The sequence below is a fragment of the Myotis lucifugus genome, unplaced genomic scaffold (genome assembly GCF_000147115.1).
Source record: "Myotis lucifugus unplaced genomic scaffold, Myoluc2.0 scaffold_599, whole genome shotgun sequence".
In the NCBI taxonomy this organism is placed as follows: domain Eukaryota; kingdom Metazoa; phylum Chordata; class Mammalia; order Chiroptera; family Vespertilionidae; genus Myotis; species Myotis lucifugus.
In genome coordinates this window covers 268329-286554 of record NW_005871647.1, presented here as the reverse complement: position 1 = coordinate 286554, position 18226 = coordinate 268329, and the positions used below count along the sequence as shown (strand labels likewise).

General features: G+C 56.2%; 1 protein-coding gene across 1 annotated transcript in view; it reads left to right on the top strand.

The window, feature by feature from the left end:
- LOC102416933 (dedicator of cytokinesis protein 1) overlaps window positions 1–18226 on the top strand; it is a 110922-nt gene that overhangs the window by 46006 nt on the left and 46690 nt on the right. Inside the window, exons 14-20 of the mRNA XM_023745882.1 lie at window positions 1670–1742; window positions 5453–5595; window positions 8717–8842; window positions 11662–11786; window positions 12720–12818; window positions 13587–13659; window positions 18008–18115. Coding sequence (XP_023601650.1) covers window positions 1670–1742; window positions 5453–5595; window positions 8717–8842; window positions 11662–11786; window positions 12720–12818; window positions 13587–13659; window positions 18008–18115 — 747 coding nt within the window. The remainder of the gene's footprint in view (window positions 1–1669; window positions 1743–5452; window positions 5596–8716; window positions 8843–11661; window positions 11787–12719; window positions 12819–13586; window positions 13660–18007; window positions 18116–18226) is intronic.

Here is an 18226-nt window from a genome sequence, read left to right as displayed (position 1 = left end):
CGGCTGCCTTTTGCGAGGTCCCCCGAGCACGGATTCAGGAATCCTGTCACGTTTCCATTCCTCACCTCCTGAACACGTGCATGAACATTGCACCTCTATTTTTCAGAACCTGTCCAACTCTTATGGGTAATCTCATATTATGGTTGAAGCACCTGTAATTTTTCAGGATCCCTATTTCTCTCTGCCGCCTCTAGGGTAGTTTTAAGGAGATATTTTATTTTTCCCTCTGATGCATTGGGCTTCCCTGAAGTGACCAGAGCGGTCACTGACAGTGTGTGTACGGGGGCCCTTCCCACACCGCTGCTGTGAAGGCTGCGGTTGTCAGGCACCAGGACAGTGATAAGTTCCTGTGAGAGCACCGACTTCTCCAAGCCCAGTCCATCCCAGCCAGGCCAACCGCTTTCCCTTCCTTGTTTATTTTTATGTTAATCCTCACCCAAGGATAATTTTCCCATTGATTTTTTTAGAGAGAATGGAAGGGGGGAGGGTAGGGGGGAGAAAGAGGGGAGGAAGGGGGAGAGAGAGAAACATCGATGTGAGAGAGACACATTGATTGGTTGCCTTCCGCACACACCCTGACCAGGGCAGGGATCGAACCTGCAACCCAGGTACATGCCCATGACCGGGAATGGAACCCATGACCCGTTGGTGCCTGGGCGGACACTCCAACATCGAGCCCACTGGCCAGGGCAGCTTTCCCTTCCTGTAGATTAATTACAGTGGGATCTTCCCAGCCTCCACATGTGGACTTGTGTGTGGGATGAAAACGATTTATGTTTTGATTGGCGTGGCGTTTCCATGGATGTGTGCATTTTTCAAAACTCATTGAACTAGAGTACAATCTGTGCATTTAATTTACACTTTTTATAAAGACAAAGGTCAAAGCATCCTTTCCCCGCAGACTCTCCCTGAGCCCCACTTCTCCCCCATGGCCTCACCCCTCTATGAACCCTTCCATCGCAGATCCCTCCGCACACACACAATTGAATGTATTTGCCACCTCACCAGACTATAAAGACCCCGAAGTAACAGCTGTATTTCCCCACGACCTGCTGCTCCAGCCACAGGCGGGAAGGTGGGCTCGGGGAATCACCATCCCAGTTGAGGTCCTCCACTGCCCCTGCTAGGGCTTAGGTCAGGGGTCCTCAAACTTTTTAAACAGGGGGCCAGTTCACTGTCCCTCAGACCGTTGGAGGGCTGGACTATAGTTTAAAAAAAAACAACTATGAACAAATTCCTATGCACACTGCACATATCTTATTTTGAAGTAAAAAAAACAAAATGGGAACAAATACAATATTTGTATTTGCATGTGGCCCGCGGGCCGTAGTTTGAGGACCCCTGGCTTAGGTACTCGCTTTTCTAGAACATTCCAACCCACAAAGTCCTCCTGGGAGGTACCCCGCTAGGGGGCCCGTTGGATCCCAGGCAAAGGGATTGATTACGTGGAACTCTGTCCTTGGAGCCCCGCCCCCACTTGGCCAGTGTTTCGGAGACTGTATTCATCTTTCAAACGGGAAGATGAGTGACCTGACTGTAAGGAACTTGCGCCACGCGGCTCACCCCGCTGTGTGTCAGCAGGCGCTCTGATGTTCCTTTGTTTGTTTGTTTATTTTTCTCTGATGATGGCATGTCAGCAAAACAATCTCTGTTCTGTTCTTGTCCCCAGTGATGGATGTAACAGATATAATAAATGGAAAAGTAGACGACGAGGACAAGCAGCATTTCATCCCCTTCCAGCCGTAAGTATGGAGCCCTCCGCATGCGCAGCGGGTGCCCTAGAGCAGCGTGTGCTGGTGACAGTGATCTTCATGGTCAAGTCGGTCCGGTCAGCACACGCAGGGATGGGTTCTTTGGAAATAACGAAAAGTCCGTGTAGTCACTGCTGTAGCCCATGGGATTTTTGTAGCCAGAAGAGAGCCCTGGGTTCGAGGTTGGTCCTGCAGGTAGAACACTTTCCATGTGATCCCGGAATCGCCTTATCACGCAGGACACGCAGAATTTCTATTCCCTCCGAGCGTGGATGTTTCTTTATGTAATTGATTTATTCTCGTAGCGATTCACATTCTCCAAATACAGTGCTTTCAGATTCCTCACAGGAGACTGCTGTTCCTAAAACAGCAGACCAAACCAGAGAATGATGGATGCTTTCCTAGAGCGAGGAATGACTCCTCCACGCCCGTGCTCAGGCCGCGGGCGCTCCTGTCTCGGTTGTTGCTCAGCGGCCTGGATCCGCACCCACTTTGAAGGATTTGTCTGTTCGGACAGATGTCTGTAGAGAGGTGGGGGCCTTGGAGGCACCCGGAGGAGACTCGTTCGATTGATGCTCTGATGTGAAGGCAGATCCCGTAGAAAAGGCTGGAAGGCCTGGTGTCATTTCCCTGGAGATAACGCAAGAGGGTGTCCAGGGAATGGTGAGCCGCCACTCTGCGGGCAACCCTGCCCCTCAGACGGGGCCCAGAGAGGAGGAGGAATTAGAATGGGCGAGGCCACGTGTCAGACAGCTTCCCCCGGGGTGTGCGCTCTCGGAAGAATAGATGACAAGGAAGGACCGGCACTGGGCCTGCCCTGGGTTCTGTCTCTTCTCCTCTTTTCTGATTTGGCTTTAGTGGCCTCAGACTCCAGACAGGTTTTATTGTAGAAGTTGCACACTGTCTCCAGGTGCTGGCTATGGGGGTTTGCAGGCAGGTGGGTGGCTGCAGGAGGCCTGTCCCGGGCCGGGGTGGGGAGGGCAGCAGATGTGGGGTGCACCTCCGTTGGCACCAGCAACCCTTGCCCGACGGACCAGCCCACTCAGCCCAGGACTGACCCCGGCTTCTAGCTGAGAGTGGAAGGTGTGCTCTGTAGGCAGGTGATCTGGTCAGACAGCGTCCGGAAGCCTGGCTCAGCAGACAGCTCTGCAGTCTTTTTGACAGAAGAGCAGGAACCCCTGCGGTGTTGGCTTGGACGGCGGTTCCCCTCTAGGAATCTCCCCACAGGAGCCGAGGCCTGATGTGGCTTCTATTTTTCTGTCCAGTCCAGCAACCGCCAGCCATGTGGGCTATTTCAGTGAATGGAAATTAAATGCAACTAGATATTCAGCTCCTCAGTCACACGCATCCCTTTTAGCGTGTCCAGTGCTAACGTGTCCATAGGGCTGTGGCTCCCATATGGGTCAGCGCAGATATGGGACATGTCCGTCATTGCAGAATAGTCTATGGCAGCGGTTCTCAACCTGTGGGTCGCGCCCCCTTTGGGGGTCGAACGACCCTTTCACAGGGGTCGCCTAAGACCATCGGAAAACACATATATAATTACATATTGTTTTTGTGATTAATCACTATGCTTTAATTATGTTCAATTTGTAACAATGAAATTGGGGGTCACCACAACATGAGGAACTGTATTAAAGGGTCGCGGCATTAGGAAGGTTGAGAACCGCTGTTCTATGGGGCGGAGCTGCTCTGGAATCACACCCAGTGCATCTAGTTACAGAGGAGCCCTCTGCACGATCTGGAAGATTCCTCCGTGCTCAGGGGGGATGTCATTTTTGAACACGGGCAGCTATGGAGGTAAAATACAAGACACACCTTTATAAGATGATGATATTAAGCTGCTTCCTTCACCCGTTGAAAAGCTAGGGGATTTGATGCTTAGTTGTAGACGCGCTGATCTCAATTTCACTGGGACGTGTTACGAGCTACTCAGGACAGTTTTCTTTTACTTTATTTTTTAAAAATATGTTTTTATTGATATTTAGAGAGAGAGAGGAAGAGAGAAGGATAGTGAGAAACATTGACCGGCTGCCTCCTGCATGCCCCCTACTGGGGATGGAGCCCGCGACCCAGCATGAGCCCTGACCAGGAATGGAACCGGTGAGCTCTTGGCTCATGGTCGATGCTCAACCACTGAGCCACACCGGCCGGGCTGCCCAGTTCTCTTTAATGCTGTTGTGTATATGAGACCTGGGAGCGTCTGGAGGCCCAGTTGTAGCCTTTAGTGGGAATCGCCCATTGCCTGCCCGCGACTTCTGGGAAAAGTCAAAGGAAAGAAAACAAAACACGGGTTCCCGGTTGAAAAGTTGGGGGATTCGATTCTTAGTTGTAGACGCGCTGATCTCAGTTTCACTGGGACGCGTTACGAGCTACTCAGGACAGTGAAGTGCCACCATCCTTTTCTGCCTTTTAGCGAGACATCCACTTTACAAAGTGTTATTACAGGTGAGCTCTTCCTGTGATTTGAAACTCAAACTCCTTGCTCCACCAAAGGAAGGCTGATCACGTACAGTGGATATTTGCAGCGTTAGGAACAAACCGCAGCTTTTAGGTGCAGAATAAGTGATGAAACCCGCTCTTTGGGAAATGCATGCTAATGACACCGTTTTTTTGCTCCATTAAAACTGATGTATGATGTTGCAGGGTAAGTTTAGGGAAGGGAAGCGCAGTCCCTCTCTCTCTCGCTGTCTGTCTGGTCACTGGGGGAGTCAGTGTAAACAGTCCTCAGCTCCTGAGCAATGGGGCTTAGTGATGAATAGCACGTGCCCTTGGTCCTAGAAATGATGTTAAACATGGTGCACACGACGGATTTCCTCGCTCGTTGCATAGTGTCCCGGCTGTGCCACACCGCTTTACGCTCTGCTCACGTCTATGAACGGGTCCTCATTCATGAGCCCTGAAAACATTGATGGGCCCATTCATACTTATTATTATTTTATCCTCACCCGAGGATATCTTTCCCATCGATTTCGAGAGAGAATAGAAGAGAGGGAGGAGGGGGGAGGGAGAGAGAGAAACATTGATGTGCATGAGAGAGAGACATCGATTGGTTGCCACCCACACACACCTTGACCAGGGCCTAAGTATGTGCCCTTGACCGGGAATGGAACCCTCGACCTTTTGGTCCAACCGGCCAGGGCTCACATTCATAATTGTGCCATGAATTTCACGTTCCAGGGATGGTCGTTGGAGTCTCCAAGACTGTGCCGTTCTTTTCCCATGGAGTACACGGCCCTTTGGAGCGCCACCCAAGTGGTGGCAGGGATCCTTTTTAAAAAATCTTGATTTTGCTTTTTCCCTTCAAACCACCTGCCCCTTGCCCTACGCTAGGCTTCAGAATGATTGAAATGGAAGGAATGTCCATAAATTTCCTTGGGATTAAATGCCACCCAACTGCGTACTTTCCGATTAGCTCCCTTTTTACTGCTTAGGAGAAGGGGGTGAGGTCTGGTGCCCACTTGTTTCCCGGGGATAGGGTCGACCTCGTTTGCTGTACTGTTCTCGTGTGGTTCGGCATTTTCCTGATCAATGCTCTCCCCTGTCTCTCTTGTCACCTATCCTGTCCTTTGTCGTGCGTTGACTCACGATGACTCTCTCGCACTCGGTGACGCTGATCTCTTGTGTTCCCTTGTTACCGTGACCTCTGGGTCTCTGTGCCCCTTTGTCTCCTGTGGTCTTGGTCGTCCCGTGCCCTCCAGGCTCGCGTTGGACGACGCCATTCGACACAAGCCGCTGAACATGTCATCCCGTTTTTCACCCAGGGTGGCAGGGGAGAATGACTTCCTACAGACTGTTATAAACAAAGTCATTGCTGCCAAAGAAGTCAACCACAAGGGCCAAGGTACGTATTCTGTTGTTTTGTTTCTGCAAATGTCCACTGGCTTGAGTTTGGACAGTGCTGTGTGGTTTGCATTTTAGTTTGATGATGATCATGATGATGGTGATGATGATGATAATAAATACAATGATGAAGATGATGACAATTGTGATGGTGGTGATGAGGAGGAGGAAGAGGGTGGTAATGATGATGGTGGTGATGATGGTGAGGGGGAGGAGGAGGTGGAGAATGGTGATGATAGTGATGGTGGTGGTGATGGTGGTGATGGTGACAAGGAGGAGGAAGAAGAGGATGGTGGTGATGGTGATGTTGATGGTGGTAGTGATGATGGAGATGACGATGGAGATGATGATGGTAAGGAGAAGGAGGAGGAGGAGAATGGTGATGATAGTGATGTGATAATGGTGGTGATGATGGTGACAAGGAGGAAGAAGATGAGGATAGTGATGATGGTGATGGTGGTGATGATGATGGTGATGACGATGTTGATGATGGTGATGATGGCATCCGGGGATAATGTCTGTAGTCGTTTGCCTGACAAAGGACAGAGTAGGTGACAAGAGAGACAGGGAAGAGCATTATGAAGATTTTCTTGCTGATCACCCTTGTAAGCTCTGCTAAGAGCCAACTTCCTTGATGTGAGGGTTCGACAGAGTGGGAAACAATTAAGCCTTTGGAAATCAGAGTTGATGAGACTAGAAGCAACTCATCTGTTTGCCTTCCCCAGTCTTATCCAGCCGCTCCTTTCATCCTAATCATTTTGAAAAGCACTTGAATGGCCTCACAGGAGCATAGAGTAACCGTCTCCGGCTGTTATTTCACTTGCTGTTTAGAGAAACATGAGATGCTCGACATACCCACCTCCGCACGTGCTCCTGTCGCAGCGTTCCTTGCCGGTGGCGGCCTAATCGCTGCCACTTTGTTTCCTGAGACGCCCCCTCCCGCCCCCCGAGATCGTGGGCTCATTTTGCCCTCCTTCCCCTTCAGTTTTGTGATGGAGGGATTTCTCCTTCCCGCGGCCCGTCTAACACTCATCATTTTTAATCCCACACTGACAAGCTCCCCAGCAGCTGCCCTTCTGTTGGCAGAGGCGATGAATCAGTCACCTCGGCTGGTGACAGCTGGCACTCGGCGGCCGGGAGGCCCCGGAAAACAACTGTTTATCCAGGCCCTGCCCAGCCGAGGGGAAGGCGCCGGCAGAGCCCTCCTGCCTGGGGCTGCTTCTCGCACCTGGGGAAGTCCACTTCGCAGCCCCTGATTCAATGGAGACTTCCTGTGAGCTCCTAGCACTCAGGGAGCAACCCCGATGCATCGTCTAGTGAGCTGTGTGGGTAGCGTGTAAGGAACAGTCCCCTTGGTTCCCTTCCCATCGCTCTCAGGGAGGGTGAATTGAGTCCGAGGAGCCCACCCTCTGTGGTAGAGGGGCCTTGGCTGTGAACTACCGCCTCCCTGCCAACCATCCGTGAAGCAAAAACTCCAACCCCAACGTCATGAAATGTAACCTCTCTAGACAGAGCCTTTTCTTTCTTTTTTTTAAGTCAGTCTCTGGGGTGGGTCCAGGCACCTGTATTTTTTTTTAAATATGTTTGTATTGATTTTTAGAGGGAGAGGAAGAGAGAGGGAGAGAAAGATAGAAACATTGGTGACAGAAACATCATCGGTTGGCTGCCTCCCACAGACCCCCTACTGGGGATCGAGCCTGCACCCCAGCCATGTGCTTTGACCGGGAATCGAACCACGACCTCCTGGTTCATGGGTGCAGGCTCAACCACTGAGCCACCATCATCCATCACCATCATGGAACCATGAGGATGGTTCCTCCTCATGACCATCTCCCTCTTCTTCCTCCCCATCGTCTCCATCCTCATCGTCCCCATCGTCACTACCACCATCACCGATGGCAGACAGAGCCGTGTCTAGCTAACCCAGGAGTCATCTGCTCAGAGCCCTTTACAAACCATGGGGAGGTCCAATGGCAGCTGTATCTCTGGAGCCACTGTCAGCTTGGCCCCCAGGACCCTGGCTGCCCTCGGCTCTCCTGCTCTTAGAGTCCTCCATGTTGATGAGCTTATACTATTCAGTCACAGGAAGAGCAAAGAGCGGGGCTGGCCCTGTCCAGTGGGGTTGGCCCTGTCCCGGTGGGGCTGGCCCGGTCCGGTGGGTCCGGCCCTGTCCAGTGGGGCTGGCCCGGTCCTGTGGGGCTGGCCCTGTCCAGTGGGGCTGGCCCTGTCCCGGTGGGGCTGGCCCTGTCCGGTGGGGCTGGCCTGGTCCTGTGGGGCTGGCCCTGTCCAGTGGGGCTGGCCCTGTCCCGGTGGGGCTGGCCCGGTCCTGTGGGGCTGGCCCTGTCCAGTGGGGCTGGCCCTGTCCGGTGGGGTTGGCCCTGTCCGGTGGGGCTGGCCTGGTCCTGTGGGGCCGGCCCTGTCCGGTGGGGTTGGCCCTGTCCGGTGGGGCTGGCCTGGTCCTGTGGGGCCGGCCCTGTCCGGTGAGGCTGGCCCTGTCCGGTGGGGCTGGCCTGGTCCTGTGGGGCCGGCCCTGTCCGGTGGGGCTGGCCCTGTCCCATGAGGCTGGCCCTGTCCAGTGGGGCTGGCCCTGTCCGGTGGGGCTGGCCCTGTCCGGTGGGGCTGGCCTGGTGGTGGCCCACAGCCCAGCGCTCTGCCGCCCGCCTTCTGCAGAGCTCGGGTGCTGCTCAGCAATTTGGAACTTTGGGTTCGTGAAGCTGAGAATTTACCTCCCTGGTTCTCCTCTGTTGTTCCCCTTGGGAGAATGAGAAGCAAAAGCCTTTCAACCATCCCCCCAAAATGCGAGCTCATGGTTTACCTTCAGTGCACGTGAGCTCGAAAGCCTCTGGTCCTGGGCAGAGCTGGCGCTCAGCGCTGTCCGCGTGCACGCCTGTCCTGCTGCCCCGGCTGAGCGGGATTTGTAACCCAGCCAATCCGACGCAGGTGATGCCCTGGCCAGCCGCCTCCTCCTGGCCCCTCTCCTCCCCCCTCCTCATACACGACCTTTTCTCTTACAGCCTTATGCCATGAACGAGGAGTTGCTCGTTCGTTGAGCTGGTTTTGTGATGCCTTCTTTTAGACACGGACGAGATAAAACGTAACGGACGCGCCTCTTGTCTCCCTAGGCCTGTGGGTCACTCTGAAGTTGCTCCCTGGAGACGTCCATCAGATCAGGAAGGAGTTTCCTCACTTGGTGGACAGGACCACGGCCGTGGCTCGGAAGACGGGGTTCCCCGAGATCATCATGCCCGGTAAGAGCCGCTTCCTCCCGCGTGGCTGGCCGTGGTGTGGAGGTGGCTGGCGTTTGGGGACGTCACAGAGCTGGCCGCTGAGCGCCACGTGGACAGGGACCCGTGGGAGCTCTGGCAAGCAGAGGGCTGGTGTGTGCGGCCGTGATCCCCGCGTGGTTTTGCGTCATTTCTGCAGGCAGGTGCTGCGGGGCCGGGCTGAGGGCGGCGGCTTCTCTTGGTTACAGCGACCTGGGAGGGTGGGGGAGCGACTGCTCAGGGAGCCGGAACAGGGACCAGAGGGTGAAATAAGCCTCTGCCAGCATCCCAGCCCGAGAGCCCGAGCCTTCTGTCAGCAGCTGGGGAAGTGCCACGGCTCTGCGGGCCCGGCCTTGGCCGAGCCACGTCCCCTTGCTGCCGCGGCCCCGGCGGGAAGCTTGTGCGTCAGGTGGGGTCACACGCAGTAATGGGGGCAGGAGGTCCGGCGGGGTCTGTGGGGAGCTGTGTGGCAGTCACTGCCAGGCTCGTGGGTTGGTGACGATGCTTGTGACTGTCCCAGGCTAAGTTGGGTCCCTCTAGGATTGAGGCGATCCTTTATGATGGTGCTGTGGGTTCACAGGGGTGCCTGGGCTCCCCTGGTTTCTGATGCTGTAACAGTGTTGAGTCATCCAGACGGTGGGCCGAGTGGAGGGAGCACAGTGTAGGTGAACACTCCCTGTCAGGTTCCGGCTGTGTGACAGCCCCTGGGGGAGGTTGTGGTCACTGCCTCCTCGCCACAGTGTCCCCAGCGCTGAGCAGGCAGGACCTGGTCAGGCACCCGGCTCTTGGTCCCACCCTGTTCCTCCCTGGTGCTGGGCCCTGGACATGTGCTGACCCCTCTCAGCTGCGGTCTCCTCATCTGAAGAATGAGAATAACATCGTCCCCGCCTGTCGGACCAGTTGGTGCTCTGTGCTGTCAGGATAAGTAGCAGCAACGCCGAAGCCCAAGGATCCGCAGGGATCAGCTCAGGGCCTGAGGCACAGCAGTCAGCCTTTCTGGGAGGCCCCCAGCCTCCTCCCACGGCCTCCCTCCCTCCGAGGAAGCCGTGGAGCCGGAGGCACGAGCTGCGTCCTCTTGGGAGCGCCCAGCTGTGGGTCTTCCTCTGGCGGCCCCACAGTGGGTGTCTCCGGGCCAGCGGGAGAGGGGACTTGGCGTTTGGCCACCTCCCAGCGTGGTGGTCCTCTGGCTGGCGGGGCCTCTGGGAGCCTCGGGCCCCCTTTGGGGTTATTTTGTGCCTCGATAGACCTTTCAGGCTGAGGGACCCCGCAGCCCACCCTGCCTTACGGATGACAGTTAGCGGTGGGAGGCTAGGTGACTGTCCCAGGTCGCACAGCTCACTGGTGGCAGGTCCTGGGCCCGCATCCATGCCTCCAGCCTGGCCCTGCTCCCCGTCATTCCCAACGACGCTCAGGGTCAGGGTCCTGGTGCGCCGCTTCCGTCCCCAGCAGCTGCTGCGGCTGCCCTAGCGACTGCTGGGATTCGTATCATAATGACTTTGAAATGAAAGCTTAATTTCCACCTTGGATCCATGAAAAGCAGAATAGAGCAGAAAACAACAACAACAACAACACAGAAAACAAGGAGGCTTCTTAAGGGATCCTTGTCTTTGGCCCAGAGGGGGCTGTTGCTACTCTGGACGGAACTGTTCCCGAGTCCCCCGCAGGACAAGGTGGGGCACCCGCGGGTGTGGCTGAGGGACAGCGAGGAGCAGTCCCGGATGCGATGCTTCCCCCACATCACGCAGCTAACGAAGCTTCGCTAAGTTCTCCCCTTCGGGCCCCTATCAGGGCTTCCTCTGTGCTCAGTGCGAGGGATGTCTTGAGCTCATTAGTTGCTTTTTTTTTTTTGCACAATTTATGTCCCATCTCACTTTAAAATGCACAGGTCTGTATTGAATGCCAACTGCATTTGAATAAAAATAAAATATGACATCCCTGGCCTCAGTGGTTGAGCATTGACCTATGAAACAGGAGGTCATGGTTCCATTCCTGGTCAGGGCACAGGCCCGGGTTGTGGGCTCCATCCCCAGTGTGGGGCGTGCAGGAGGTGCCGATCCATGGTTCTCTCTCATCACTGATGTTTCTGTCCCTCCCTCTCCCTTAAAAAGACCCCCAGGTCTGTTTATTCTCTTGCTCCTCAGGGTCCCCGTTCAGGCTCCCGGTAGCTGCCCCCCAGGAGGGAGGGAGAACCAGGCAGAAGGTTTCTCTCCTGATGCATCCCTGGTCCCTGGTCCCTGGTCCCTGGTCCCTGATCCCAGGCCACTCGCTGGACAGGGCTTGTGGTTTGAATTCTTCGTCAGCTTTTTGCTCAGCTCCTAGTAAAATGTACAAGAGGCCCCCCTCGCCCGTTGTCCTTGGTGTCCTGGTTGATGTCGGTGATATTCCTTGGCACCGGGACTATGACCACAGCCAGTGGTCTGACGGGTGGCGACAGGGGCCCAGGGCACCATGGACACGGAGGGGCTGAGTCCTTGCAGACACCACCAGCATTCGGTCTGCTCAGGGCGTGGGCCCCCCAGAGGGGTGGGGCGCCTCTGCCCAGGGCAAGACAAGACCCAGCATATAGTTAGGGGCCTTGGCCTGTTCCCTCTTTCTTGCACTCTCACCACGATGATGAAATTGCCCCTGTCGTGCCTCAATAGGCGGAGACTATTTTGTGGGAAGTATTTTGTGATCCTCTAACGCAGCATTCATAACGCTCAGCTAGGAGAGCTAACACGTTAGACCCTTTTACAAAATTCCCGTTTACACAATGGATGACGGATTGATTGGTTTTCAAGGTGTAATTCCCCTCCCCCCGCCAGGTGATGTTCGAAATGACATCTACGTGACATTAGTCCAAGGAGATTTCGATAAAGGAAGCAAAACCACAGCGAAGAACGTGGAGGTTACGGTGTCTGTTTACGATGAAGACGGCAAGCGGCTGGAGGTACTGACTGCAGGTGTTCACCTCTGACCTCTGCACAGACTGGGAAAGACCTGCTCCTGATTTGGGGGCGCCCGGGGCCTGGTCTTCCTTCCCTTCTCCTGCTGCCCTGGACGCGGGTTTCCTCGGGTACCTGGCAGCGGCCTGGAAGTTCAGATACCGCTGTTAGCTCATTGGAGACACGAGGGAATTTGGTGTCCAGAGAAATCAATTCACTTGTTCAGGTCAGAGCGCAGGCGAGAGGTGGAACTGGGTTTGAACTTGGACGTCTGACCTGTAACAGCACAGAGTCGGCCAGGTGGTGGTGGTACCAAGGCCCCCTCCTGAGCGGCCACAGCAGCTGTGGGACTCGGGGCCCTGGGATGTGCCCAGAGGCTGCGGCCTCCTCTGTGACCGGAGGCCAAGCCAAGGCAGGTGTCCCAGCCCCTGCCAAGCTGGCTCTGTGGACCGTGGCTGAGGGCCGTGCCCTGTGAGGGCACCTGGGGCCCAGCTCTGCCAGGAGGAGGGCCACCCTTCTCTCCGGGTGGCTCTGTGCCCTGTCCCAGCGGGCAGTGCCGAGTGGTCAAGCTGGGCACGACCTGCAGGGAGTGTTACCGCCTCCTACATTTTGTCTGGAGCCCTTTATTCGGGGGGACTTACCGAGGGAATCAGGCAGCGTTCTGCAGCCCTCCTGTGGGCGTCGTTAGGGGTGAGGGTGAGAAGGGTGGGGGACAGCAATCCCAGGTGGCTTGGCCCCTACAGTCTGGGAGTGGGGTTGATGCTGGCCGCGGGCATCGGATGGATGTGCCCGGCATCGCTGGGAGCGCGCCATGGGCAGCGGGTGATTGGCATTCCCGGGCGCTCTCTCCTCCCTTGGGCTCGGCTCACGGGGCGGGAGGTGGGGAGGACGCGGGCCGAGCTCTGAGGCCTGATGGAGTTCTGTGCCCTCTCTCTCAGCACGTCATCTTCCCGGGCGCCGGCGACGGGGCCATTTCCGAGTACAAGTCCGTCATTTACTACCAGGTCAAGCAGCCGCGCTGGTTCGAGACCGTGAAGGTATCGTTGACGTGGCCGTTTCGTCCCTCGGGGTCCGTGGTGAAACGCTCATCTGAGCCTGGGGAAGTCCCCTCCTCCCACCCCAGGGGCCGCCCGCGAAGGGCACCCTGAGCCTCCCGCCAAGTCACGCGAGGTCGCTAAGGAGCCACGCGGGCGTTTCTTGGGATACATTCCCTCTCATTTCCTTTTAACAGAAAAGTAGGACTTTCACGGAGACAAATGAGAGAGTCCCTGAACGACAGCTGTTGTGTTTCTCCTCCCGGGTCTGGATTATGTAGGAAATGCTGCCCTTACAGCAAATGGCGGGGAGGGGAGGCTATGAGAGGCCATGGCAGGGCCGGTCACGGTGCCCGCGGCGGCTGTGGCTGCAGATGTGCGAGGGGAGGGCGAGGGCAGTCTTGGCCGAGCGGCCGTGCAGTCGCTCTTTTTGCTTCATCGTCAGTCACAACAAGAACGCTTTCACCCTGCCGCCGGGGCAGGCCCTGCAGCCGCCGGGGAAGCCGGACGCCTGGGGTCGGGCTGAGGACAGAAAAGTCGGCTTTAAACCCAGAATCTTAGCTGTAGGGTCAGAGCCTTTAAGAACCTTGAGGGCCCTCACAGAGTCCCGGGCACCCTTTACAGTGTTACCTCCTGTTCCCGAGGCTGCTGCCTTTGGGACCGCGCCCGGTGGTTAGGCATCCCTCCCCCGCGCTCCCCGGGACAGCGCTGCCCCTGCGAGGAGACCGCGCCAGCGGTGCTTACATACACTTCCCTTTTCACTTTCGCAAGGTGGCCATCCCCATCGAGGACGTCAACCGCAGCCACCTCCGCTTCACCTTCCGCCACCGCTCCTCGCAGGACTGTGAGTAACCACTGTGCTATCCCGGCCGGTCAGCGGGAAACTAGGGGGCAGGCTCAGGAGGCTGCCCATGTTCTAGACCCGTGGTCGGCAAAGTCATTAGCCAACAGAGCCAAATATCAACAGTACAACGATTGAAATTTCTTTGGAGAGCCAAATTTTTTAAACTTAAACTATATAGGTAGGTACATTGTTATTAACTTAATTAGGGTACTCCTAAGGCTTAGGAAGAGCCACACTCAAGGGGCCAAAGAGCCGCATGTGGCTCGCAAGCCGCAGTTTGCCGACCACGGTTCTAGACTGTTCTGGATAGTTCTGGAACTTGGTTCCCCAAACACAATGAGGTCTCAGTCTTCAGCTCATGCCCTGGGGAGTGTTAACGACATTTCCCTGAGCCCATCGTGGGAGATCTTCATTTTCTTCTCCAATGTTTCGGAGGAGGTGCTGCTACTTGCTGTTCTTGTGAATCCCTCCCATCCATTCTGGCTTGTAATGCTGGTCCATCCGTCAGAAAAGTCACTGAGGCAGGGGGAGATTTCAAAACCTGGCTCTTCCTGCTCTGCGTGTGGCCTCGAACCCCTTGAGGCCTGTCGGGGCGGCCCCGGTGTCGAAGCAGAGCTGGGGTCCAGCTAAAAGGGTCAGGGTTCAAGTCCAGTGCGAGAAGCAGGGGTGAAGGCTGGCAGCTTGGGGATCCCTGCCCACCATGGCAGCCTGCTGTAGGGCCATGCCCTGGCCCCCGGCAGCTGGCCGGGCTCTGCTAATTGTGTGCGGCCCTCCCGCCGGCCCTGGGTAAGCACAGCCATGAATGGATGTTCACCAACATTCGCTGTGCTCGTACTGTGCTGCTGGCACGGAGGTCTCTCTGTCCTGTAATTAGTCCTCACAGCAATCCCACAGGTTCCATGTGATCAAAACTCCACACGATGATGAGGAAACGGAGGCTCAGACCCCTCCACAGGGGCCCAAAGTCACCTCGTTAGTCAGGGAAGGGCTCTGGCTCCGACCCGGCCTGTGTGCCTGAGCATCGTGCTCCCACGCCTCCGGGAGGAGCCAGGCCACTTTCATCACCTGGTCTTTATTTGGCGCCTGCTGTATACACAACTCATGGAGCAGGTTCTCCTGCAGAACTGAGGTGGAGTTGAGGGCCGAGGCCAGCTTGTAAGAGCCAAGTAGAGAAGGGCATCTTGGGGAATCCTGTGAGCAGAAGAGTAGGGTGAGCAGAGGGGGGTACATGCATGGGGGGGCACTTCGGGGTCAGGTACGTTCTCAGCCAAGGCCGTGGGGGCTGGCTCCCTGCATGCGTGGAATGGCAGGGGCGGGAGTGGGCCGGCGCACGCCGAGGGGGCTGCAGGGAGCAGGTAGGGAGGGGCGCTGGGGGGCAGGGGCACGGTTCTCGAATCCACCGCTTTCTCGTTTCACAGTGTGAGCACGCTCCCCCTTACAGCGAGCTCATTCTCTCTAATTAACAAATCACACTAGGGCGGAGGGGTATCTTCCGTAGCATTTTAATTTTCAGAATCCTTGTTTTTCCTGTCAGTTTTAAGCACTCATTATAGACAAGATGCTATCACCCGACATCTATGACACATTTGTATAATTAATGAAGTCTCCCCGGCCACAGCGTGTGGGGGCTCGGGGACGTGTGGAGCATCCAGAGCGTGTTGCCGATGAAAACCCGAGCTGTCAGCTGCCGGGAGGATGGTGGCCCGGGCCTCCCCGCGGCCCCGTCTGCAGACACGCGGGGTCGGAAGTGGGAAAACCGAGGCCATAGTGCACCTCCCCTCCCAGCACAGTGCGAGCTGCTCTCCCCCTCGGGGAGCAGGCGATGCGATCTCTCAGGCTGGGGTCCTCCCGCCCGCAGGGTTGGAAAGTTTGCTGCTGACGTGACTATCGGACATGCTCCAGCAGCTCGTTAGCAACTCCAGAGCCAGCAGCTCCCGTGTTACAGGGGCGCCAGCAGATGTGTGGCTTTGGGGCCCGGCCTGTGAGGAGCTAATGTCCCCTGCTGGTCGGGGGCCGGCTTCTGCAGCACGTGGCCCTCTGTGGCCCCTGACACTTTGTAAAATTTGTATCTGCCCCGTAATCGCTGCTAATGAGCATGTAACAAGTGCAGCGGTCCCCTTGCTGGGAAGATGTACAGTGTTACTAAAAAAAGTACCCTTTTTACTCTGTGCCACTTGACAGTGAGATCAGGGGGAGCCCTCGGCTGACGGGGATGGTCACGTGGTTTTGCCCTTCGCGGCGGCTTTCACAGAGACGGGCTTTATATTTTTTCACATCAGCTCACACTTTGAAGAATCTGATCTTTTCACCTGAACATGAATTAAGATATTTCATGTTTTCTAGTGCCCTTTTACAAAGTTCTTTTTTCGATTCCTAGGGCACATCTCTTTTACTTTTATTATATTTGGTTAGTCCATCATTTATTCATTTATCTAATTAGCATTTATTGAGCACCTACTATGTGCCAGATACAGATGGGCACCAGAATGCCAAGGCTAATGAGACTTGTTATCTCAGCTCCTGACTCGGGTGGCTGGAGTCTGCTCCTCTCCCCTTTGACCTCTGGCCATTCATCTCTGAAAAGAGAGTCTGGGATACGTCCCTTTCAAGATATTTTCTAGCTCTGAGCCTCCGTGTTTCCATGTTGCGCTCAGTTCGCATCCTGAGGAATCCACGTGAATCCCGTTCTTCGTCCAGACTTCTTATGCGTCCCCAGCTGACCTGGCCCCTGCCTGTCGTGGGGCCTCCCTGTCCACTCCTCACCAGCCACCCTGGCTGTCTGTCCCCCGACCAGCCAGACCCAGTCCCCTTGAGGACCCTGCACTGGCCATCGGCTTCCTGCAGGATTCACACCTTGGCCCATAGGCCCTTCGTCCTCACTGGGAGGCCTTCTCCAGCCGTGCAGGGGTCGTCCCTGCCCCCACTGCCACCCCTAACAGAGCACCGCGTTTTACTTCCTTTGTATCTGAAAGAACTTGTCTGTCGGCGTCTCCCCGAGTAGAACAAGGCCTCTCTTGTGCATGTTATACCCGGCGAGCACCGTCTCCTGTCCTGGGGAAGCGACAGAGAGAAAACACACACTGTTCCTGCCACTCACCGTCTAGCGGGCGAAACTCACCATCAGCAACCACAACACACACATGCACACGCACACACACACACGCACGCATACGCATGCACACACACATGCACACGCATGCACACACACACGCACACATGCACACACACACACACGCATGCACACACATGTGCGCCTGGTCTTGTGGTGACAAGCACTGTTATTTGACTCAGCTCGGGCAGCCAGAACCAAATGCATGTTCTGGGGCATAGCGAACAGACATTCATTCTCTCACGGTTCTGGAAGCTGGACATCTGCGACCCGGATGCCAGCACAGCCCGGCTGGGGGGAGGCCCCTCTGGGTGGCAGAAGGCGGCTTCTCGCGGTGAACGCACGTGGAGCGGGAAGCCCTGCTGTCCCTATCAGGGTAGGAGCTGCAGCCTTAGGGCCTCATTGAACCTTCACACCTTCTCACCGGCTTGTCCCCTACAGTCACCTCTGGGTTAGGGCCCCAACTTACCAACTTGGGGGACACCATTCAGTCCATAAACTATGAAGAACCACAAGGCCGGCGGGGGGAGCGTGTGACCAGGCTACTCACTCGCTGTTTCTGCGGTTGGTCACTGCGTCGCACGCGGGACCAGCAGACACTCGCTGGCGGGGAGGGACACGTCTCGCGTGTGGTGCCTGGCGGAAGCACGTCCCTGCCCAGGAGAAGAGCTCCCCCTCAGTCTGCCTGCGGTTAATGTCAGTGCGCGGGGCCCGGTAGGAATCGACAATCTCGTCTTTCCCATCGAGAGCCAGTGTTCGCCGTGAACGGGCTGCCCTCCGGCTGCCGTTGACGATGGCCTTGTGTCTGCAGACCCTGCCCGTTCCCACCGTGTGTGTCCGTGCGTTACGGGCACGCGGTCTCCTTAGTATCACTTTCCCAGCGTCACTCCTGGTTTCCAGTCTCGCAGGCTCTTCCTCCACATCCTCCCGGTGCCCTGGGCGCTTCCCTCTCGAGTCAGCTCCTCGTTCCCCCAGCTGGCACTTCCCCGAGATTCTGACTGGGATTGCTCGAGATTCTGACTGGGATTGCTCGCTCGCTCGGAAGTTACAGGTTGACTCGGGCACCGCCCATCCCTGCAGGAGAAGCGCCTCCTACTGGCGACCTGGTCTCTCTCCACTTATGCTTCTTTAAGGGCAGTTCTGTCAGGTTGTCCGTCAAGGTAGCCCTGGTGGCGTCTGACGTTTCTGACGTCACGAGGCCACGGCAGCCGTGGGAGATGGTTATCGATTTCTTTGCAGCCAAGGATAAATCCGAGAAAATATTTGCACTGGCGTTTGTGAAGCTGATGAGATATGACGGGACAACGCTGAGGGATGGCGAGCACGACCTCATCGTCTACAAGGTAGGCGGGGGCGGGGTAAGGTAGGCCTGGGCTCAGGATAGTAGGCTGGGGTCAGGATAAGTTAGGCGGAGGACAAGATAAGGTAGGCTAGAGACGGGTAAGGTAGGCCGGGGTC